This window comes from Bombina bombina, chromosome 1, assembly GCF_027579735.1.
Source record: "Bombina bombina isolate aBomBom1 chromosome 1, aBomBom1.pri, whole genome shotgun sequence".
Taxonomy (NCBI): domain Eukaryota; kingdom Metazoa; phylum Chordata; class Amphibia; order Anura; family Bombinatoridae; genus Bombina; species Bombina bombina.
Window position 1 is genome coordinate 952,698,448 of NC_069499.1, and position 24,925 is coordinate 952,723,372.

Below are 24,925 nucleotides of genomic sequence, written 5' to 3' on the forward strand. Positions count from 1 at the left end.
TCCGTGGACTGGATACACTTAACAAGAAAAATATCGTTTTGGTGTTAATTACTAGTTATCCTGGAACTCCCTGATAATACCAGTTGAAATGATTACAAAGCAGTCAACATATAAAAAACATAATTTATGCTTACCTGATAAATTTATTTCTCTTGTAGTGTATCCAGTCCATGGATCATCCATTACTTGTGGGATATTCTCCTTCCCAACAGGAAGTTGCAAGAGGATCACCCACAGCAGAGCTGCTATATAGCTCCTCCCCTCACTGCCATATCCAGTCATTCGACCGAAACAAGCCGAGAAAAGGAGAAACCATAGGGTGCAGTGGTGACTGTAGTTTAATTAAAATTTAGACCTGCCTGAAAAGGACAGGGCGGGCCGTGGACTGGATACACTACAAGAGAAATAAATTTATCAGGTAAGCATAAATTATGTTTTCTCTTGTTAAGTGTATCCAGTCCACGGATCATCCATTACTTGTGGGATACCAATACCAAAGCTAAAGTACACGGATGATGGGAGGGACAAGGCAGGAACTTAAACGGAAGGAACCACTGCCTGTAGAACCTTTCTCCCAAAAACAGCCTCCGAAGAAGCAAAAGTATCAAATTTGTAAAATTTGGAAAAAGTATGAAGGGAAGACCAAGTTGCAGCCTTGCAAATCTGTTCAACAGAGGCCTCATTTTTAAAGGCCCAGGTGGAAGCCACAGCTCTAGTAGAATGAGCTGTAATCCTTTCAGGAGGCTGCTGTCCAGCAGTCTCATAGGCTAAACGGATTATACTCCGAAGCCAAAAAGAAAGAGAGGTTGCCGAGGCCTTCTGACCTCTCCTCTGTCCAGAGTAAACAACAAACAGGTTAGATGTTTGGCGAAAATCTTTAGTAGCCTGTAAGTAAAACTTCAAGGCACGGACTACGTCTAGATTATGCAAAAGACGTTCCTTCTTTGAAGGAGGATTAGGACATAATGATGGAACAACAATCTCTTGATTGATATTCTTGTTAGAAACCACCTTAGGTAAAAAACAGAATTTATGCTTACCTGATAAATTACTTTCTCCAACGGTGTGTCCGGTCCACGGCGTCATCCTTACTTGTGGAATATCTCTTCCCCAACAGGAAATGGCAAAGAGTCCCAGCAAAGCTGGCCATATAGTCACTCCTAGGCTCCGCCCACCCCAGTCATTCGACCGACGGACAGGAGGAAATATATATAGGAGAAACCATATGGTACAGTGGTGACTGTAGTTAGAGAAAATAATTCATCAGACCTGATTAAAAAACCAGGGCGGGCCGTGGACCGGACACACCGTTGGAGAAAGTAATTTATCAGGTAAGCATAAATTCTGTTTTCTCCAACATTGGTGTGTCCGGTCCACGGCGTCATCCTTACTTGTGGGAACCAATACCAAAGCTTTAGGACACGGATGAAGGGAGGGAGCAAATCAGGTTACCTAAACGGAAGGCACCACAGCTTGCAAAACCTTTCTCCCAAAAATAGCCTCCGAAGAAGCAAAAGTATCAAATTTGTAAAATTTGGCAAAGTGTGCAGTGAAGACCAAGTCGCTGCCTTACATATCTGGTCAACAGAAGCCTCGTTCTTGAAGGCTCATGTGGAAGCCACAGCCCTAGTGGAGTGAGCTGTGATTCTTTCAGGAGGCTGCCGTCCGGCAGTCTCATAAGCCAATCGGATGATGCTTTTAAGCCAAAAGGAAAGAGAGGTAGAAGTCGCTTTTTGACCTCTCCTTTTACCAGAATAAACAACAAACAAGGAAGATGTTTGTCTGAAATCTTTTGTAGCCTCTAAATAGAATTTTAGAGCACGGACTACGTCCAAATTGTGTAACAAACGTTCCTTCTTTGAAACTGATTCAGACATAAAGAAGGTACAACTATCTCCTGGTTAATATTTTTGTTAGAAACAACCTTAGGAAGAAAACCAGGCTTAGTACGCAAAACCACCTTATCTGCATGGAACACCAGATAGGGCGGAGAACACTGCAGAGCAGATAACTCAGAAACTCTTCTAGCAGAAGAAATTGCAACCAAAAACAAAACTTTCCAAGATAGTTCTGACAAGACGCCATCAGATCCATGTCTGGAATGCCCCATAACTGAGTTATTTGGGCAAAGATCTCCGGATGGAGTTCCCACTCCCCAAGATGGAATGTCTGACGACTCAGAAAATCCGCCTCCCAGTTTTCCACACCTGGGATGTGGATCGCAGACAGGTGGCAGGAGTGATCCTCCGCCCATTGAATTATTTTGGTCACTTCTTTCATCGCCAGGGAACTCCTTGTTCCCCCCTGATGATTGATATACGCAACGGTCGTCATGTTGTCTGATTGGAACCTTATGAATCTGGCCTTTGCTAGTTGAGGCCAAGCCCTGAGAGCATTGAATATCGCTCTCAGTTCCAGAATGTTTATCGGGAGAAGAGACTCTTCCGAGACCATAGACCCTGAGCTTTCAGGGATTCCCAGACCGCGCCCCAGCCCACTAGACTGGCGGTCGGTCGTGACAATGACTCACTCTGGTCTGCAGAAGCTCATTCCCTGGGACAGATGGACCAGGGTCAGCCACCAACGGAGTGAATCTCTGGTCTTCTGATCTACTTGAATCATTGGAGACAAGTCTGTATAGTCCCCATTCCACTGTTTGAGCATGCACAGTTGTAATGGTCTTAGATGAATTCGTGCAAAAGGAACTATGTCCATTGCTGCAACCATCAACCCTACTACTTCCATGCACTGCGCTATGGAAGGACGAGGAACAGAATGAAGAACTTGACAAAAGCTTAGAAGTTTTGACTTTCTGACCTCTGTCAGAAAAATCCTCATTTCTAAGGAATCTATTATTGTTCCCAAGAAGGGAACTCTTGTCGACTGAGACAGAGAACTTTTTTCTATGTTCACCTTCCATCCGTATGATCTGAGAAAGGCCAGAACGATGTCTGTATGAGCCTTTGCTTTTGACAGGGATGACGCTTGTATTAGAATGTCGTCCAAGTAAGGTACTACTGCAATGCCCCTCGGTCTTAGAACCGCTAGAAGGGACCCTAGTACCTTTGTGAAAATCCTTGGAGCAGTGGCTAACCGGAATGGGAGGGCCACAAACTGGTAATGCTTGTCCAGAAAAGCGAACCTTAGGAACTGATGATGTTCTTTGTGGATAGGAATATGTAGGTACGCATCCTTTAGATTCACGGTAGTCATAAATTGACTTTCCTGGATAGTGGGTAGAATCGTTCGAATGGTTTCCATCTTGAACGATGGTACCCTGAGAAATTTGTTTAGGATCTTCAAATCCAAAATTGGTCTGAAAGTTCCCTCTTTTTTGGGAACTACGAACAGATTGGAATAAAATCCCATTCCTTGTTCCTTTATTGGAACTGGGTGTATCACTCCCATCCTTTAACAGGTCTTCTACACAATGTAAGAACGCCTGTCTCTTTATTTGGTTTGAGGATAAGTGAGACATGTGGAACCTTCCCCTTGGGGGTAGTTCCCTGAATTCCAGGAGATAACCCTGAGAAAGTATTTCTAGCGCCCAGGGATCCTGAACATCTCTTGCCCAAGCCTGAGCAAAGAGAGAGAGTCTGCCCCCCACTAGATCTGGTCCCGGATCGGGGGCTACTCCTTCATGCTGTTTTGTTAGCAGCGGCAGGCTTCTTGGCCTGCTTACACTTGTTCAAGCCTTGCATCGGTTTCCAGGCTGGTTTGGGTTGTGAGGCATTACCCTCTTGCTTAGAGGATGCAGAATTAGAGGCCGGTCCGTTCCTGAAATTGCTAAAGGAACGAAAATTAGACTTATTTTTGGCCTTGAAAGGCCTATCTTGTGGAAGGGCGTGGCCCTTTCCCCCAGTGATGTCTGAAATAATCTCTTTCAATTCTAGTCCAAATAGAGTTTTACCTTTGAAAGGGATTTTAAGCAATTTTGTCTTGGATGACACATCCGCTGACCAAGACTTTAGCCAAAGCGCTCTGCGCGCCACGATAGCAAACCCTGAATTTTTCGCCGCTAATCTAGCTAATTGCAAAGCGGCATCTAAAATAAAAGAGTTAGCCAACTTAAGTGCGAGAACTCTGTCCATAACCTCCTCATATGGAGTCTCTCTACTAAGCGAGTTTTCTAGTTCCTCGAACCAGAACCACGCTGCTGTAGTGACAGGAACAATGCACGAAATGGGTTGTAGAAGGTAACCTTGCTGTACAAAAATCTTTTTAAGCAAACCCTCCAATTTTTTATCCATAGGATCTTTGAAAGCACAACTATCTTCGATAGGAATAGTAGTGCGTTTGTTTAGAGTAGAAACTGCCCCCTCGACCTTAGGGACTGTCTGCCATAAGTCCTTTCTGGGGTCGACCATAGGAAATAATTTCTTAAATATAGGGGGGGAACAAAAGGTATGCCGGGCTTTTCCCACTCCTTATTTACTATGTCCTCCACCTGCTTGGGTATAGGAAAAGCGTCGGGGTGCACCGGAACCTCTAGGAACTTGTCCATCTTGCATAATTTCTCTGGAATGACCAAGTTGTCACAATCATCCAGAGTAGATAACACCTCCTTAAGCAGTGCGCGGAGATGTTCTAATTTAAATATAAATGTCACAACATCAGGTTCAGCTTGTTGAGAAATTTTTCCTGAATCTGAAATTTCTCCATCTGACAAAACCTCCCTCATGGCCCCTTCAGATTGGTGTGAGGGTATGACAGAACAATTATCATCAGCGCCCTCCAGCTCTTCAGTGTTTTAAAACAGAGCAATCGCGCTTTCTCTGATAAGTAGGCATTTTGGATAAAATATTTGCTATGGAGTTATTCATTACAGCCGTTAATTGTTGCATGGTAAAAGTATTGGCGCACTAGATGTACTAGGGGCCTCCTGTGTGGGCAAAACTGGTGTAGACACAGTAGGAGATGATGTAGTATCATGTTTACTCCCCTCATCTGAGGAATCATCTTGGGCAATTTCATTATCTGTGGCAGTACTGTCCTTACTTTGTTTGGACGCTATGGCAAAATTATTACATAAATTTAAATGGGGAGACACATTGGCTTTCATACATATAGAACATAGCTTATCCGAAGGCACAGACATGTTAAACAGGCTTAAACTTGTCAACAAAAGCACAAAAAACGTTTTAAAACAAAACCGTTACTGTCTCTTTAAATTTTAAACAGAAAACGCTTTATTACTGAATATGTGAAAAGGTATGAAGGAATTGTTCAAAAATTACCAAAATTATCACCACAGTGTCTTAAAGCATTAAGAGTATTGCACACCAAATTTCAGAGCTTTAACCCTTAAAATAACGGAACCTGAGCCGTTTAGAAATTTAACCCCTATACAGTCCCAGCTATAGCCTTTGCTGAGACCCAACCAAGCCCAGAGAGGAATACGATACCAATTGACGCCTTCTAGAAGCTTTTCCAGCAAATTTCAGATCCTCACACATGCATCTGCATGCCCTGATCTCAAAAAACAACTGCGCAGTAATGGCACGAAAATGAGGCTCAGTCTACAACTAGGAAGGCCCCTGACTGGAAAAGGTGTCTAACATAGTGCCTGCCGTTTAATAAACGTTCCCCAAGTTTATAAATGCGAATTGTCAGCATAAATATGAATAAAATGCCCAAATAAAGCAATCGATTTAGCCCATAAAAATGTCTACCAGTTTTTTTAGCCCATTTTAAGCCCTTTATTCTGTTTGTTTGACTAAGAAAATGGCTTACCGGTCCCATGAGGACTAGCTCATGGACTCTTGCTAATTACATGAAAGAAATATGGCTAGTCATACCTTAAGCAGAAAAGTCTGCTAACTGTTTCCCCCAACTGAAGTTACTTCATCTCAACAGTCCTATGTGGAAACAGCAATCGATTTAGTTACTGTCTGCTAAAATCATCTTCCTCTCACAAACAGAAATCTTCATCCTTTTCTGTTTCAGAGTAAATAGTACATACCAGCACTATTTTAAAATAACAAACACTTGATAGAAGAATAAAAACTACATTTAAACACCAAAAAACTCTTAACCATCTCCGTGGAGATGTTGCCTGTGCAACGGCAAAGAGAATGACTGGGGTGGGCGGAGCCTAGGAGGGACTATATGGCCAGCTTTGCTGGGACTCTTTGCCATTCCTGTTGGGGAAGAGATATCCCACAAGTAAGGATGACGCCGTGGACCCGGACACACCAATGTTGGAGAAACCCAGGTTTTGTACGCAGAACAACTTTATCTGAATGAAAGATCAGATAAGGAGATTCACAATGTAAGGCAGATAACTCCGAGACTCTTCGAGCCGAGGAAATAGCCATCAGAAAAAGAACTTTCCATGAAAGAAGTTTGATATCAATAGAATGAAGGGGTTCAAACGGAACCCCTTGAAGAACTTTAAGAACCAAGTTTAAGCTCCATGGAGGAGCAACAGGTTTAAACACAGAATTAATTCTAACTAAAGCCTGACAAAATGCCTGAACGTCTGGAACTTCTGCCAGATGCTTGTGTAAAAGAATAGACAGAGCAGAAATCTGTCCCTTTAAAGAACTAGCTGATAATCCTTTGTCCAAACCCTCTTGGAGGAAGGACAATATCCTAGGAATCCTAACCCTACTCCATGAGTAATTCTTGGATTCACACCAATGAAGATATTTACGCCATATCTTGAGGTAAATTTTCCTGGTGACAGGCTTTCGTGCCTGTATTAAGGTATCAATTACTGACTCGGAGAAGCCCACGCTTTGATAGGATCAAGCGTTCAATCTCCATGCAGTCAGTCTCAGAGAAAGTAGATTCGGATGATTGAAAGGACCTTGTATTAGAAGGTCTTGTCTCAGAGGCAGAGTCCATGGTGGAAAGGATGACATGTCCACTAGGTCTGCATACCAGGTCCTGCGTGGCCACGCAGGCGCTATCAATATCACTGATGCTCTTTCCTGTTTGATTTTGGCAATCAGACGAGGGAGCAGAGGAAACGGTGGGAAACACATAAGCCAGGTTGAAGAACCAAGGCGCTGCTAGAGCATCTATCAGTGCCGCTTCTGGGTCCCTGGACCTGGATCCGTAACAAGGAAGCTTGGCGTTCTGGCGAGACGCCATGAGATCCAATTCTGGTTTGCCCCAACGGAGAACCAATTGAGCAAACACCTCCGGATGAAGTTCCCATTCCCCCAGATGAAAAGTCTGATGACTTAGAAAATCCGCCTCCCAGTTTCTCTACACCTGGGATATGGATCGCTGACAGGTGGCAAGAGTGAGTCTCTGCCCAGCGAATTATCTTGGAGACTTCTGACATCGCTAGGGAACTCCTGGTTCCCCCTTGATGGTTGATGTAAGCCACAGTCGTGATGTTGTCCGACTGAAATCTGATGAACCTCAGTGTTGCTAGCTGAGGCCAAGCCAGAAGAGCATTGAATATTGCTCTTAACTCCAGAATATTTATTGGGAGGAGTTTCTCCTCCTGAGTCCATGAACCCTGAGCCTTCAGGGAGTTCCAGACTGCACCCCAACCTAGAAGGCTGGCATCTGTTGTTACAATTGTCCAATCTGGTCTGCGAAAGGTCATACCCTTGGACAGATGGGCCCGAGATAACCACCAGAGAAGAGAATCTCTGGTTTCCTGATCCAGATTTAGAAGAGGGGACAAATCTGTGTAATCCCCATTCCACTGACTGAGCATGCATAATTGCAGCGGTCTGAGATGCAGGCGCGCGAATGGCATTATGTCCATCGCCGCTACAATTAAGCCGATTACTTCCATGCACTGAGCCACCGTGGGGCGCGGAATGGAGTGAAAAACACGGCAAGCATTTAGAAGTTTTGATAACCTGGACTCCTTCAGGTAAATTTTCATTTCTACAGAATCTATTAGAGTCCCTAGGAAGGAAACCCCTCGTGAGAGGAGATAGAGAACTCTTCTTCGTTCACTTTCCACCCATGCGACCTCAGGAATGCCAGAACTATCTATGTATGAGATATGGCAATTTGAAAGCTTGACGCCTGTATCAGGATATCGTCCAGGTAAGGAGCCACCGCTATGCCTCGCGGTCTTAGGACCGCCAGAAGTGAGCCCAGAACCTTTGTAAAAATTGTTGGGGCTGTAGCCAACCCGAATGGAAGAGCTACAAATTGGTAATGCCTGTCTAGAAAGGCAAACCTCAGGAACTGATGATGATTCTTGTGAATCGGAATGTGAAGGTAGGCATCCTTTTAGTCCACTGTGGTCATGTATTGACACTCTTGGATCATGGGTAAAATGGTTCGAATAGTTTCCATCTTGAATGACCGAACTCTGAGGAATTTGTTTAGGATCTTTAAATCCAAAATTGGTCTGAAGGTTCCCTCTTTTTTGGGAACCACAAACAGATTTGAATAAAACCCCTGTCCTTGTTCCGTCCGCGGAACTGGATGGATCACTCCCATTACAAGGAGATCTTGTACGCAGCTTAGGAATGCCTCTTTCTTTATCTTGAAAGGTGAAATCTCCCTTGTGGAGGAGAAGCTTTGAAGTCCAGAAGATATCCCTGAGATATGATCTCCAACGCCCAGGGATCCTGAACATCTCTTGCCCACCGCCTGGGCGAAGAGAGAGAGTCTGCCCCCTACTAGATCCGTTGTCGGATAGGGGGCCGCTCCTTCATGCTGTCTTAGAGGCAGCAGCAGGCTTTCTGGCCTGCTTGCCCTTGTTCCAGGACTGGTTAGGTTTCCAGGCCTGCTTGGATTGAGCAAAAGTTCCCTCTTGTTTTGAAGCAGAGGAAGTTGATGCTGCACCTGCCTTGAAATTTCAAAAGGCACGAAAATTAGACTGTTTGGCCTTTGATTTGGCCCTGTCCTGAGGAAGGGTATGACCCTTACCTCCAGTAATGTCTGCAATAATTTCTTTCAAACCAGGCCCGAATAAGGTCTGCCCCTTGAAAGGAATGTTGAGTAATTTAGACTTTTGAAGTCCCATCAGCTGACCAGGATTTGAGCCATAGCGCCCTACGCGCCTGGATGGCGAATCCGGAATTCTTAGCCGTTAGTTTAGTCAAATGAACAATGGCATCAGAAACAAATGAGTTAGCTAGCTTAAGAGTTCTAAGCTTGTCAACAATTTCAGTCAATGGAGCTGTATGGATGGCCTCTTCCAGGGCCTCAAACCAGAATGCCCGCGCAGCAGTGACAGGCGCAATGCATGCAAGGGGCTGTAAAATAAAACCTTGTTGAATAAACATTTTCTTAAGGTAACCCTCTAATTTTTTATCCATTGGATCTGAAAAAGCACAACTGTCCTCAACCAGGATAGTGGTATGCTTTGCTAAAGTAGAAACTGCTCCCTCCACCTTAGGGACAGTCTGCCATAAGTCCCGTGTAGTGGCATCTATTGGAAAACATTTTTCTAAATATAGGTGGTGGGGAAAAGGGCACTCCGGGCCTATCCCACTCCTTACTAATAATTTCTGTAAGCCTTTTAGGTATTGGAAAAAACATCAGTACTCACCGGCACTGCATAGTATTTATCCAGCCTACACAATTTCTCTGGCACTGCAATTGTGTCACAGTCATTCAGAGCAGCTAATACCTCCCAAGCAATACACGGAGGTTCTCAAGCTTAAATTTAAAATTTAGAAATCTCTGAATCAGGTCTCCCTGATTCAGAGACGTCACCCACAGACTGAAGCTCTCCGTCCTCAGGTTCTGCATATTGTGACGCAGTATCAGACATGGCTCTTACAGCATCTATGCGCTCTGTATCTCATCTAACCCCAGAGCTATCGCGCTTGCCTCTCAATTCAGGCAATCTGGATAATACCTCTGACAGGGTATTATTCATGATTGCAGCCATGTCCCTGCAAAGTAATCGCTATGGGCGTCCCTGATGTACTTGGCGCCATATTAGCGTGAGTCCCTTGAGCGGGAGGCGAAGGGTCCGACACGTGGGGAGAGTTAGTCGGCATAACTTCCCCCCCCGACAGACCCCTCTGGTGACAATTCTTTTATAGATAAAGACTGATCTTTACTGTTTAAGGTGAAATCAATACATTTAGTACACATTCTCCTATGGGGCTCCACCATGGCTTTTAAACATAATGAACAAGTATCCTCTGTTTCAGACATGTTTGTACAGACTAGCAATGAGACTAGCAAGCTTGGAAAACACTTTAAAGCAAGTAACAAGCAATATAAAAAACGTTACTGTGCCTTTAAGAGAAACAAATTTTGACAAAATTTGAAACAGTGAAAAGAGGCAGTTACATACACTGTAAACATTTTGTTAGTGTAACAAGTCAGCAGAGCATTGCACCAACTTGCAAATGGATGATTAACCCCTTAATAACAAAAAAAGAATAATAAATGACAAAAACGTTTTTTAAACACAGTCACAACAACTGCCACAGTCTACTGTGATTGTTACCCTCCTCAAACACGACTTTGAAGCCTTTTGAGCCCTTCAGAGATGTCCTGTATCATGCAGAGGGAAGCTGAATGTCTCTGTCAGTATTTTTAGCTGCACAGAAAAGCACTAAAATAGGCCCTTCCACTCATATTGCAACAGTGGAAAGCTTCAGGAAACTGTTTCTAGCAAAAATCAAGCCAGCCATGTGGAAAAAAAACTAGGCCCCAATAAGTTTTGTCACCAAACATATATAAAAACGATTAACATGCCAGCAAACATTTTATATTACACTTTTATAAGAGTATGTATCTCTGTTAATAAGCCTGATACCAGTCGCTATCACTGCATTTAAGGCTTAACTTACATTAATCCGGTATCAGCAGCATTTTTCTAGCAAATTCCATCCCTAGAAATATATTAACTGCACAAACCCTATTGCAGGAAAACCTGCACGCCATTCCCCCTCTGAAGTTACCTCACTCCTCAGAATATGTGAGAAAGGCAGTGGATCTTAGTTACTTCTGCTAAGATCATAGAAATCACAGGCAGATTCTTCTACTAATGCTGCCTGAGATGAAACAGTACACTCCGGTACCATTTAAAAATAACAAACTTTTGATTGAAGTTAAAAAACTAACTATAATACACCACTCTCCTCTTACTACGTCCATCTTTGTTGAGAGTTGCAAGAGAATGACTGGAAATGGCAGTGAGGGGAGGAGCTATATAGCAGCTCTGCTGTGGGTGATCCTCTTGCAACTTCCTGTTGGGAAGGAGAATATCCCACAAGTAATGGATGATCCGTGGACTGGATACACTTAACAAGAGAAATAGATTCCTTTCTAAACCTTGGTTCCATCAGTCATATCATGCCATTTCTTTGGCATCCTCCAGCTAGGATCATCCCAACAGTCACCATGACACAAAATGACAATGATGCGGGAGTGGTTTCAATTAATTGCGGTAGAGGTCAGTTATTAAAGGGACAGTCAAGTCCAAAAAAAACTTTCATGTTTCAAATAGGGCATGTAATTTTAAACAACTTTCCAATTTACTTTTATCAACAATTTTGCTTTGTTCTCTTGGTATTCTAGTTGAAAGCAAACCTAGGAAGGCACATATTATAATTTCTAAGCCCTTAAAGGCCGCCCCTATTTTATTTACTTTTCACAACAGGGGAGAACAAGTTCATGTAGGCCATATAGATAGCATTGTGATCACGCTAGTGGCAGACACTGCACTAATTGGCTAAAATGCAAGTCAATAGATAATAACTAAAAGTCATGTGATTAGGGGTGGTCAGAAGATGCTTAGATACAAGTTAGTCACAGAAGTAAAAAAACATAATTTATGTAAGAAACTTACCTGATAAATTAATTTCTTTCATATTAGCAAGAGTCCATGAGCTAGTGACGTATGGGATATACATTGCTACCAGGAGGGGCAAAGTTTCCCAAACCTCAAAATGCCTATAAATACACCCCTCACCACACCCACAAATCAGTTTAACGCATAGCCAAGAAGTGGGGGTGATAAGAAAAAAGCGAAAGCATAAAAAATAAGGAATTGGAATAATTGTGCTTTATACAAAAAAAATCATAACCACCACAAAAAGGGTGGGCCTCATGGACTCTTGCTAATATGAAAGAAATTAATTTATCAGGTAAGTTCTTACATAAATTATGTTTTCTTTCATGTAATTAGCAAGAGTCCATGAGCTAGTGACGTATGGATAATGACTACCCAAGATGTGGATCTTCCACGCAAGAGTCACTAGAGAGGGAGGGATAAAATAAAGACAGCCAATTCCGCTGAAAATAATCCCCACCCAAAACAAAGTTTAAATCTTATAATGAAAAAAAACTGAAATTATAAGCAGAAGAATCAAACTGAAACAGCTGCCTGAAGTACTTTTCTACCAAAAACTGCTTCAGAAGAAGAAAAAAACATCAAAATGGTAGAATTTAGTAAAAGTATGCAAAGAAGACCAAGTTGCTGCTTTGCAATCTGATCAACCGAAGCTTCATTCCTAAACGCCCAGGAAGTAGAAACTGACCTAGTAGAATGAGCTGTAATCCTTTGAGGCGGAGTTTTACCCGACTCGACATAAGCATGATGAATTAAAGATTTCAACCAAGATGCCAAAGAAATGGCAGAAGCCTTCTGACCTTTCCTAGAACCGGAAAAGATAACAAATAGACTAGACGTCTTTCGGAAATTCTTAGTAGCTTCTACATAATATTTCAAAGCTCTAACTACATCCAAAGAATGCAATGATTTCTCCTTAGAATTCTTAGGATTAGGACATAATGAAGGAACCACAATTTCTCTACTAATGTTGTTAGAATTCACAACCTTAAGTAAAAATTTAAAAGAAGTTCGCAACACCGCCTTATCCTGATGAAAAATCAGAAAAGGAGACTCACAAGAAAGAGCAGATAATTCAGAAACTCTTCTGGCAGAAGAGATGGCCAAAAGGAACAAAACTTTCCAAGAAAGTAATTTAATGTCCAAAGAATGCATAGGTTCAAACGGAGGAGCTTGAAGAGCCCCCAGAACCAAATTCAAAACTCCAAGGAGGAGAAATTGACTTAATGACAGGTTTTATACGAACCAAAGCTTGTACAAAACAATGAATATCAGGAAGATTAGCAATCTTTCTGTGAAAAAGAACAGAAAGAGCAGAGATTTGTCCTTTCAAGGAACTTGCAGACAAACCTTTATCCAAACCATCCTGAAGAAACTGTAAAATTCTCGGAATTCTAAAAGAATGCCAGGAAAAAATGATGAGAAAGACACCAAGAAATATAAGTCTTCCAGACTCTATAATATATCTCCCTAGATACTGATTTACGAGCCTGTAACATAGTATTAATCACAGAGTCAGAGAAACCTCTTTGACTAAGAATCAAGCGTTCAATCTCCATACCTTTAAATTTAAGGATTTGAGATCCTGATGGAAAAAAGACCTTGAGACAGAAGGTCTGGTCTTAACGGAAGAGTCCACGGTTGGCAAGAGGCCATCCGGACAAGATCCGCATACCAAAACCTGTGAGGCCATGCTGGAGCCACCAGCAGAACAAACGAGCATTTCCTTCAGAACCTTGGAGATTACTCTTGGAAGAAGAACTAGAGGTGGAAAGATATAGGCAGGATGATACTTCCAAGGAAGTGACAACGCATCCACTGCTTCCGCTTGAGGATCCCTGGATCTGGACAGATACCCTGGGAAGTTTCTTGTTTAGATGAGAAGCCATCAGATCTATTTCTGGAGACCCCACATTTGAACAATCTGAAGAAATACCTCTGGGTGAAGAGAGACCATTCGCCCGGATGTAACGTTTGGCGACTGAGATAATCCGCTTCCCAATTGTCTATACCTGGGATATGAACCGCAGAAACTAGACAGGAGCTGGATTCCGCCATACCAGAATTCGAGATACTTCTTTCATGGCCAGAGGACTGTGAGTCCCTCCTTGATGATTGATGTATGCCACAGTTGTGACATTGTCTGTCTGAAAACAAATGAACGATTCTCTCTTTAGAAGAGGCCAAGACTGAAGAGCTCTGAAAATTGCACGGAGTTCCAAAATATTGATCGGTAATCTCAACTCCTGAGATTCCCAAACCCCTTGTGCTGTCAGAGACCCCCATACCCGCTCCCAAACCTGTCAGACTTGCATCTGTTGAAATTACAGTCCAGGTCGGAAGAACAAAAGAAGCCCCCTGAACTAAACGATGGTGATCTGTCCACCACGTCAGAGAGTGTCGTACAATCGGTTTTTAAAGATATTAATTGAGATATCTTTGTGTAAATCCCTGCACCACTGGTTCAGCATACAGAGCTGAAGAGGTTGCATGTGAAAACGAGCAAAGGGGATCGCATCCGATGCAGCAGTCATAAGACCTAGAATTTCCATGCATAAGGCTACCGAAGGGAATGATTGTGATTGAAGGATTCGACAAGCTGAGATCAATTTTAGACGTCTCTTGTCTGTCAGAGACAGAGTCATGGACACTGAATCCATCTGGAAACCTAAAAAGGTAACCCTTGTTTGAGGAATCAATGAACTTTTCGGTAAATTGATCCTCCAACCATGATCTTGAAGAAACAAACACAAGTCGATTCGTATGAGATTCTGCTAAATGTGAAGACCTGAGCAAGTACCAAGATATCGTCCAAATAAGGAAATACCCACAATACCCTGTTCTCTGATTACAGACAGAAGGGCACCGAGAACCTTTGTAAAAAATCCTTGGAGCTGTTGCTAGGCCAAACGGTAGAGCCACAAACTGGTAATGCTTGTCTAGGAAAGAGAATCTCAGAAACTGATAGTGATCTGGATGAATCGGAATATGCAGATATGCATCCTGTAAATCTATTGTGGACATATAATGCCCTTGCTGAACAAAAGGCAGAATAGTCCTTATAGTTACCATTTTGAATGTTGGTATCCTTACATAACGATTCAATATTTTTAGATCCAGAACTGGTCTGAAGGAATTCTCCTTCTTGGTACAATGAAGAGATTTGAATAAACCCCCAGCCCCTGTTCCAGAACTGGAACTGGCATAATTACTCCAGCCAACTCTAGATCTGAAACACATTTCAGAAATGCTTGAGCCTTTGCTGGATTTACTGGGACAACGGGAAAGAAAAAATCTCTTTGCAGGAGGCCTTATCTTGAAGCCAATTCTGTACCCTTCTGAAACAATGTTTTGAATCCAAAGATTGTGAATTGAATTGATCCAAATTTGTTTGAAAAAACGTAATCTGCCCCCTACCAGCTGAGCTGGAATGAGGGCCCGCACCTTAATGTGGACTTGGAGCTGGTTTTGGTTTTCTAAAAGGCTTGGACTTATTCCAGACTGGAGATGGTTTCCAAACTGATACCAGCTCCTGAGGGCGAAGGATCAGGCTTTTGTTCCTTATTGTGACGAAAGGAACGAAAACGATTATTAGACCTAAATTTACCTTTAGATTTTTTATCCTGTGGTAAAAAAGTTCCTTTCCCTCCAGTAACAGTTGAGATAATAGAATCCAACTGAGAACCAAATAATTTATTACCCTGGAAAGAAAGGGAAAGCAAAGTTTGACTTAGAAGACATATCAGCATTCCAAGTTTTAAGCCATAAAGCTCTTCTAGCTAAAATAGCTAGAGACATATACCTGACATCAACTCTAATGATATCAAAGATGGCATCACAAATAAAGTTATTAGCATGTTGAAGAAGATTAACAATGCTATGAGAGTTATGATCTGTTACTTGTTGCGCTAAAGCTTCTAACCAAAAAGTTGAAGCTGCAGCAACATCCGCTAAAGATATAGCAGGTCTAAGAAGATTACCTGAACATAAGTAAGCCTTTCTTAGAAAGGATTCAATCTTCCAATCTAAAGGATCCTTAAAGGAAGTACTATCTGCCGTAGGAATAGTAGTACGTTTAGCAAGAGTGGAGACAGCCCCGATCAACCTTAGGGATTTTGTCCCAAAATTCTAATCTGTCTGATGGCAACAGGATATAATTGCTTAAAACGTTTAGGAGGAGTAAATGAATTACCCAAATTTATTCCATTCCCTGGAGATTACTTCAGAAATAGCATCAGGGACAGGAAAAAATTTCTGGAATAACTACAGGAGATTTAAAAAACTTATTTAAACGTTTAGATTTAGTATCAAGAGGACCAGAATCCTCTATTTCTAATGCAATTAAGACCTCTTTAAGTAAAGAACGAATAAATTCCATTTTGAATAAATATGAAGATTTATCAGCATCAACCTCTGAGACAGAATCCTCTGAACCAGAGGAACCACTATCAGAATCAGAATGATGATGTTCATTTAAAATTCATCTGAAAAATGAGAAGTTTTAAAAGACCTTTTACGTTTACTAGAAGGGGGAATAACAGACATAGCCTTCTTAATAGATTTAGAAACAAAATCTCTTATGTTAACAGGAACACTCTGAGTATTAGATGTTGATGGAACCACAACAGGTAATGTAACATTACTAAAGGAAATATTATCTGCATTAACAAGTTTGTCATGACATTCATTACAAACAACAGCTGGAGGAACAGATACCATAAGTTTACAACAGATACACTTAACTTTGGTAGATCCAGCACCAGGCAGCGTTTTTTCCAGAAGTATCTTCTAACTCAGTGTCAATCTGGGACATCTTGCAATATGTAATAGAAAAAACAACATATAAAGCAAAATTGATCAAATTCCTTAAATGACAGTTTCAGGAATGGGAAAAAATGCCAGTGAACAAGCTTCTAGCAACCAGAAGCAATAAATAAAGAGACTTAAATAATGTGGAGACAAAAGTGACGCCCATATTTTTTAGCGCCAAAAAAGACGCCCACATTATTTGGCGCCTAAATGCTTTTGGTGCCAAAAATGACGCCACATCCGGAACGCCGACACTTTTGGCGCAAAAAAACGTCAAAAATGGCGCAACTTCCGGCGACCACGTATGACGCCGGGAAACAGAAAAAACTTTTTGCGCCAAAAAAAGTCAGCGCCAAGAATGACTCAATAAAATGAAGCATTTTCAGCCCCCGCGAGCCTAACAGCCCACAGGAAAAAGGTCAAATGTTAAGGTAAGAAAAAAATTGATTTATTCAAATGGATTATCCCAAATATGAAACTGACTGTCTGAAATAAGGAACGTTGAACATCCAGAGTTAAGGCAAATAAATGTTTGAATACATATATTTAGAACTTTATACAAAAGTGCCCAACCATAGCTTAGAGTGTCACAGAAAATAAGACTTACTTACCCCAGGACACTCATCTACATGTAGTAGAAAGCCAAACCAGTACTGAAACGAGAATCAGTAGAGGTAATGGTATATAAGAGTATATCGTCGATCTGAAAAGGGAGGTAAACAGATGAATCTCTACGACCGATAACAGAGAACCTATGAAATAGACCCCGTAGAAGGGAGATCATTGAATTCAAATAGGCAATACTCTCCTCACATCCCTCTGACATTCACTGCACGCTGAGAGGAAAACCGGGGTTCCAACCTGCTGCGGAGCGCATATCAACGTAGAATCTAGCACAAACTTACTTCACCACCTCCATAGGAGGCAAAGTTTGTAAAACTGATTTGTGGGTGTGGTGAGGGGTGTATTTATAGGCATTTTGAGGTTTGGGAAACTTTGCCCCTCCTGGTAGGAATGTATATCCCATACGTCACTAGCCTCATGGACTCTTGCTAATTACATGAAAGAAAGTGTATTAATAGAACTGTGTTGGTTTTGCAAAACTGGGGAATGGGTAATAAAGGGATTATCTATCTTTTTAAACAACAAAAATTCTGGTGTTGACTGTCCCTTTAAGGAAATCTATATTACACAGGTACTAATTCTTATTGCAGCTGGTGTCAGAAGCTATTTACCTGCCTGTTTTTTTTGCAAGAAGCAGTTGGGAGACACAGTGAAAAGCAAATACAGTAGTGAGCTGTCACAAAATAACTTGACAATGCTAACAAAAAGTAGACAATGTGAGATCTTGTCCTAAGTCTGCAAATATTCTGAAGCAACCCAGAGTAAAATAAATAAAAATAAATACTTTGTAAAAAAAAAATCTAGAGTGACCATGTTATAAGAAGCATTTACTTCCTAGGGCTCTGGTCTTTAAAGAGAAGAAAATCAACCATTATACCGGTATTATTCTAGTTTAAAGACCAGAGTCATAGAAATTATGGTCACACTAGTGCAAGTTCCATAGTAAACTAGATTTATTATTGTTATAGCAAGAATAGTAATACAATAGGGGGTTGGGAAATGTAATTCAGAAGTCAAGCCATAGGTCCTAGGGCTGTCATGTTTCTGTACTGCCCCTTTAAGACTTACCTGAGAGTCTATATAAGGCTCCTCCTGTTTCTAGTTCAGGGCTGAGTATTTTGAGTATAAGGTGTAACAACACTGGTCTCGTATACAGCTTAGCCTATCTACAGATAAGAATCTAACTTCTTTAGTTCTACTGCTCTCATTCCAGACCTTTGGATTGCTTCCAAGTTTTCCTGTTACAAACTGCTCTATTCAAAACAATCAAACAAGATTACAAATTAGCGGCATTGCTGGCCGCCAGAGCTCGTCACGCAAGACACTGAGACGCCGCAAGCAGATCAAACATCTCATCACAGCTGCATCTCAGCTCTGCTTGTTCGCATCACACGCTGCAGACGCAGCACGCTCAAACCTAACTACAGAGCCTCCCTACTGCCGGACTACATTCCTAACCTTCGTGGAACATCGGATCACACGCTGCGACTCAGCTAACCCAGTGGATCACACGCTGCCAACTCAGCAACTGCGGCTGACACTGGTGAGCCTGGAAGTGCCGCATTTACACGGCAACTTCGTGGAACTTCAGAACACCTTCCTGAGTGTGAGTAGTCATCCCTGCAAGAGATCAGAACAACGCGCATACAAGGTAACTTGCACAGGCATAAGTCCTGACATACGCCCTCTCCTTACTACCAACTGTTATTACAAACAAAAGGGCATGTATGCATGTTAAGTCTGATTCTGGAAAGTGTGTATTAATAAATCAGCTTATTCTGAACTGCCTCTGGTAAATCATACAAATATAGTGACAAGCTATTCAGTTATATCATTTTGATCATTCAGCTCCCCTCGGGAATAAAGGATTCAATACTTTATGATACCAGCATATCAATTCAAAATCCTTCCCCACTTAAATAGTAGTTGCACAGTGCAGGCACACACACTACTTCTGCTCCTAATCTCTGGGTATATACCTATTGTACTCTTCCTAATTCTTTTTGCTTACCTCTCTGCTCCAATTTCTGACTGCTATCAGTCCCCTCAGTCTATGAGCAAAAACTTGACTCTGAATACATCAAGAGTCACAGGTTTGGTGTGAGACTGAGCGGGAATAGGCTGCATGCAACCTTTACTGTAGAATCTGACACTACAGTAGTACAGACCTCACATATACCTTACAAGGGCAGTGTTTCTCAATGCCAGTCCTTAAGTCCCCTTACCAGGCCAGATTTTAATGATATCTGAACTAGAGGACAGGTGAAATAATCTGCTCAGTAACAATGGTTATTAACCTGCTCTTACCCATCAGCTGATTGCTATATGTGGATGAATCATACTATTTAGGCAGATTTTAGGAGCTACATTGTTTAAAACCTATAAGAACGTCTTCTTAAGGAGTACAGATATAATTTGTTTCCTTATAAGAAAAGAACTACAAACAACTTTATGAAATGAATTTAATATGAAAGGAATCAAATGCAGTACTCACCCATCTGCAAGGGTCGCTGATTAGGTTTATGAAGAGTGGAGAAAGTTTTGTCCGTCTGATCTCACTAGATGTTGTGTAGGAGACTGCCATAAAGCATTCTGCGCACACTTTGCGCATTCCCCATGCACTGTCAGAGCACAGCTCCACAAACTTTGGGATCTACAAAAAATGTTAAACATAAATATCATAATAGTTTAAACAAAATAAGATCACATTCAGGAAATTATGGTCTTTGGTATTGAATATAATTATCATAATAGTTTAAAAAAATAAGATCACATTCAGGAAATTATAGTAATTTGTATTTTTCTTTTGAAAAGAGCCACAACAACAATGAAAAAAAACATAAATTATGCTTACCTGATTATTTACTTTTCTTCTGATGGAAAGGGTCCACAGCTGTATTCATTACTTTTGGGAAATAAGAACCTGGCCACCAGGAGTAGACAAAGACACCCCAGTCAAAGGCTTAAATACTCCTCCCACTCCCCTCATCCCCCAGTCATTCTACCGAGGAACCAGGAACAGTAGAAGAAATATGAGGGTGAAAAAGGTGCCAGAAGAATATAAGGACACCCCACAGAAAACGGGGTGGGGAGCTGTGGACTCTTTCCATTAGAAGAAAAGGAAATTATCATCAGGTAAGAATAATTTATGTTTTTCTTCTTAAATGGAAAGAGTCCACAGCTGCATTCATTACTTTTGGGAAACCAATACCCAAGCTATAGAGGACACTGAATGCCAAGACGGGAGGGTACAAAAGGTGGCCCCTACTGAGGGCACCAGACCTGAACCGCAATCTCACAAAAAATCCTGAAGCCGAGAAAAAAGGTTTTAAAGGAAAAGACCCAATGACACTGACTCACAGCTAGTCCAGAGCCAAACAAGCGACTGCAAAACTGACTCAACTGAGCCAACAGTCCACCAAGAGACACCGCCGCCCACAGACAGTCCCTCACCCTCACCCCCACAAATGAAGGGAAAACCAGCCGAAATCCTCAAAGAGATGAGGCAAAGGAGGACCGAGGAAACCGAAAAGTCCCTTAATACAAAAAAGAACACCTTCAAATAGTGGCCCAGCTCACAGAGACTCAAACGGACCCAAACGGGGAAGGAGGCCACGCCAATAACAAGCGAAGGGATACCAACGGGCACGAAGACAGAAAAGCCGTCTCCCCATCATCCTGCAAGCATGGACGCAACTAAAAGAGACAAAGTCCTCCCAGCGCCAGTCCCTAGAACACCAAAGTATTCGACCGTGAAAAGCATGTAATAGACCCAGGCGAAAACTCTGAGTTTGAAAAAACAGAGTCCACAACAGGACGACACAAAGGGAGGCCCCCCAAGGGGAAAGTATCCCTTTAGACCCGAAGGAAGAGTAAACCCTCTCCTGACAAAGGAACAAGAAGAAATGAAACACCATCTCCTAGGAGACTGAGCTATCAGGATAGACACAGTGCAACCTTAAGAGGAGACTGCAACCTTAAGAGGAGACTGCAACCCTTAAACTGCTCTGACATCCTGGCCTGCAGATTCACACTCACTGGATCAACCCAGTCACAGGAAACCTCTCAGCTGTGTCCTCCACAATCAAGTGAAACCAGGTGTATGATCAGGTGTATGCTGTATCTTTCAGCTTGCTTGCAGAGTTCAGGGTGTGGTTAACAACCACAAAAAAGGTTTGTTATTGTGAATAAAAAAAGTGGATCGAAAATAGCAATTAATTTTGGAAAACTTAAAAACAAGTGTTTATTAAACACATAGATCAAATACAGCGACGCGTTTCTCAGTAATGTTACTGTTTCCTCCTCAGTCTGAGGAAATAGTAACATTACTGAGAAACGCGTTGCTGTATTTAATAACTACACCTGAACTCTTCAAGAGCAAGCTGAAAGATACACCATACACCTGGTCATACACCTGGTTTCACTTGATCGTGGAGGAGAGCTTGCCAGACAGCTCAGAGGCTCTGGCCTGCTAGTCTGCACTACATTACAATGCTAGACCACAAGTGAGTGTAATTTATCCACCTATTAGCAAAATATTTTTATTCATACAGTATTATGCTATGTGTTGATTGTCTCATTTATAGAGCACACATCAGAGTGAACACACTCTCCTTTGCAGTTGTTCCTTTCATATATACCTTGAGAGAGTTCACTGGACAACTCAGAGATCCGGTCTGCTTAGTTTGCACTAGATTACAGTGCTTGAATACATGGAGTATTTTTGATTCAAAATTGTATATCTAGCATATATTTGCAGAATCACGCTATGTTGGCGCCTTCTCCCTTTTCTATAGATCTGTTTGAAGTGGATGGCCATTACCCTTAATGAAAGCAGCCTGTTAAAAACTCTGAGTGTGTTTCCAAAAACACAAATTTTAATTGGACTTTATTTAACAAATATATATTCCTTTTTTCTATTTTTTTGCACCTTAAAGTATATCTATATAGGTTATATTTTAGATATGCATTATTGTAATTTGTATTTACACATTACATATCACTTATTGCAATTCTGAGTAACAATTTATACCAAATATTTGTTTCCCCAGTCATTGCAGATTGGTCAATCTTAAAGTGTGTGGTCCCTTTTTATACTTTATTGCGTTTAATAGACACTTTGAGTATCTATTCACCACCAAGCATCTGAGTCTCTACTTGTGCAGAATTGCACAATTTAAAGTGATAGCGCTCATATTTACACTGTTTTGTGTTAACCTTTTTTCCCCAGACAAATGGAGCATATCCAGAAAAACCGGACAGCGCAGAGAACTCGAAAGCTCCTACCAAATGAAGGAACCACCCCATAGTTAAGTCAACTCTCCAAGGAGCAAGGCCAGAAGTCAAACAAAGAGACTGCACCAGGCCACAGGACAACCGAAGGGATACCTCAAGTTCCCAAAACCCTAGTAAGCAGGGCTAGTCTTCCCGTCACCTCCACATAGGCAGAGGACACAGAGGAAAGAAAAGGTGCTACACCTTCCCGGCTCCGGAAAAAACCTGAGCTAAACAAGTCCCCACAAGGACCAACCAACGTCCGGAATACAGATCCTCAAAAGGAGAGTCAACCCACCTGCATACAAAGCAAGAAGACCCAAGGTCTCATTAACTCAGACAGAACTTACGCGGCCTAGAGTAAGAGCCATATCTAGATACACTAGAACCCAGCTGACACGCACCCCCTTAAAAGGTGCAAAAAAACGGCAATAGGTTTCAAAATACAAAACCTTCCTGATGCTGGACAAACCATACAAGCTGTTGGATCAAGTCCCATAGGACCATCCCAGGGCCTAAAAATTGAGGGCCAAACCACTCCACCAGTGGCAACAGGGCACTACGGCCGCCAGTCCCCTCCCACAAGGAGAAGGAACTCTAGGTTCTGATTAAATCAGATGTCAAATGGAGGGACGCAGCCGGAACCCTCCCCTGCCCAGACATCTATGACTGAAGGCTATAAGAGGACTGACACAAACCTTTCCCGCCTCGTGAACCCACAGGTCCTCTCGAATGCTTAGTGGAACATAAAAAAAAAAAACAGTGATAATTTGAGCACTCAGCACTACTACCGATCCAGCAGAAGCAGCAACGTGTCTGAACAGCCACAAAACCCGAACTCGACAGGACCAGCCTGTACACCGGGTCCTAACTGGCAAAATTGCATAAATTCTCGCTCATAGGGGAAAAAGGGAAAACAGACATTATTAAACATAGGACTAACATGTCCAAACAACTTCCGAAGAAGTAACAGAGTATCGATCCCAGAAGGTTCCCGAAGGAAACAGAACGAAAAGAAAAGATATCCCATCGGATACAAAATATAAGGCAACCCGAAGGTTAACGTCCCAAAACAAACACAGGCCTACCCGTAGGACCAGCCAAACGGAGCCCTACTTTTCAAAACTGGGAAAGAACTCCAAAACAAAGACAATAGGAGATTACCTCATCCTCACATGTCTAACGAGTTGTACCATAAGGACTATCAGACTGAAAATTATCTGAGAACTACAGGATCACTCAATAAGTCAAACAGATGTCTGAGCAAAACGCAAAGGCGCGCAATCCGGTACCGAAAGGCAAAACACTCCGAAACTGCACTCTCAGGCTGTAGAGGCCCCCCACACAAGGTGGAACACCCGGGACAATAGGGCACTAGGACATTCTCAAAGAAACGTCTGGACCCTGCAGACGAGCAAGCGCCAATAAGATCTGCAAGCGAAAATGTGCTGCTAGCTCCGGGGGGAACACGCCACCCCACATGGAGAAACCATAAACTGGGTTACCGAATGTGTAGGAGTAATAATCGGTAAGGGAACTCGCCCCCTGGAAGAACAGGATCCCCGATTCCCCGAGCCCGAGGAACCGGATGCTTCTCATATGGCATAACAACACTGGATGACAGTAGTCAACAACGCCAATCCGGATTTCGTCACCGGACACAGAATCTGAAATCATAATCATCTCGGTATCTGAACCCTCCGAAACTGAATCTGAAATGATCACAGGCTCAGCATCCCCCATAACTGTAAAGAGGATATAGCAATATGGACTATAAACAATAAAAAACAAAAACGGCACCTAACACCACCAATGGCTGGGGCACTCACCACTCTCCTAAGACCAGACCCCTGCGGACTAGAATATCTCAGTCGCCAGACTACAGGAATGCTGAAATGAGAACAGAGCGTAACCACGCCCGGGACACAGGGTGAACTGTACAATCCAAAAAGCGCGCAAAAAGGCTGCGTCACTACCAAAAGGTCTGAAAGTTCCAAACCACGAGCCCATAAATTTTACACATAAGCAGGTTGAATCACATAACATGATTATAACCCCCCCTGTCCAACAACCCCCCTCAGGAGATGTTAACTCTCGATTCCAAGATACTAACAGAGACTCATTTATGTTATAAGATAAACCCGTGAGGTGATAGCCACACGGAAAACATTCATAATACAATACATTGAATAAAGTTAAATGAAATGATCTTACCAGAATCAACGCCGTGGAACAGGAACACGGCCTTTCAAGTATGACGAATAGTGGCATCGCCTCCGCCATGAACTTGAGGAGGAAGATAAGCAGACAGCGGAGCAAAGTTCGACAATGCTGATTGCTTGAGGAGCTTCCTGCATCTCCGGACCCTAACTTTCATCCAAGCCCTCACTGAGAGACTGACAGGACTACTTAAAACTCCTGTCCCATGTCGAAGAGTACTACCCTCCATAAGAGACAAAAACAAAAATTAAAATT

At 42.2% G+C, this 24,925-nt stretch overlaps 1 protein-coding gene across 1 annotated transcript in view; it reads right to left on the reverse strand.

The window, feature by feature from the left end:
• The window catches only part of LOC128651370 (serine/threonine-protein phosphatase 4 regulatory subunit 1), a 515,789-nt gene that overhangs the window by 203,248 nt on the left and 287,616 nt on the right, over positions 1-24,925 (reverse strand). Inside the window, exon 9 of the mRNA XM_053704495.1 lies at positions 19,671-19,829. Within this exon, the coding sequence (XP_053560470.1) occupies positions 19,671-19,829 (159 nt within the window). The remainder of the gene's footprint in view (positions 1-19,670; positions 19,830-24,925) is intronic.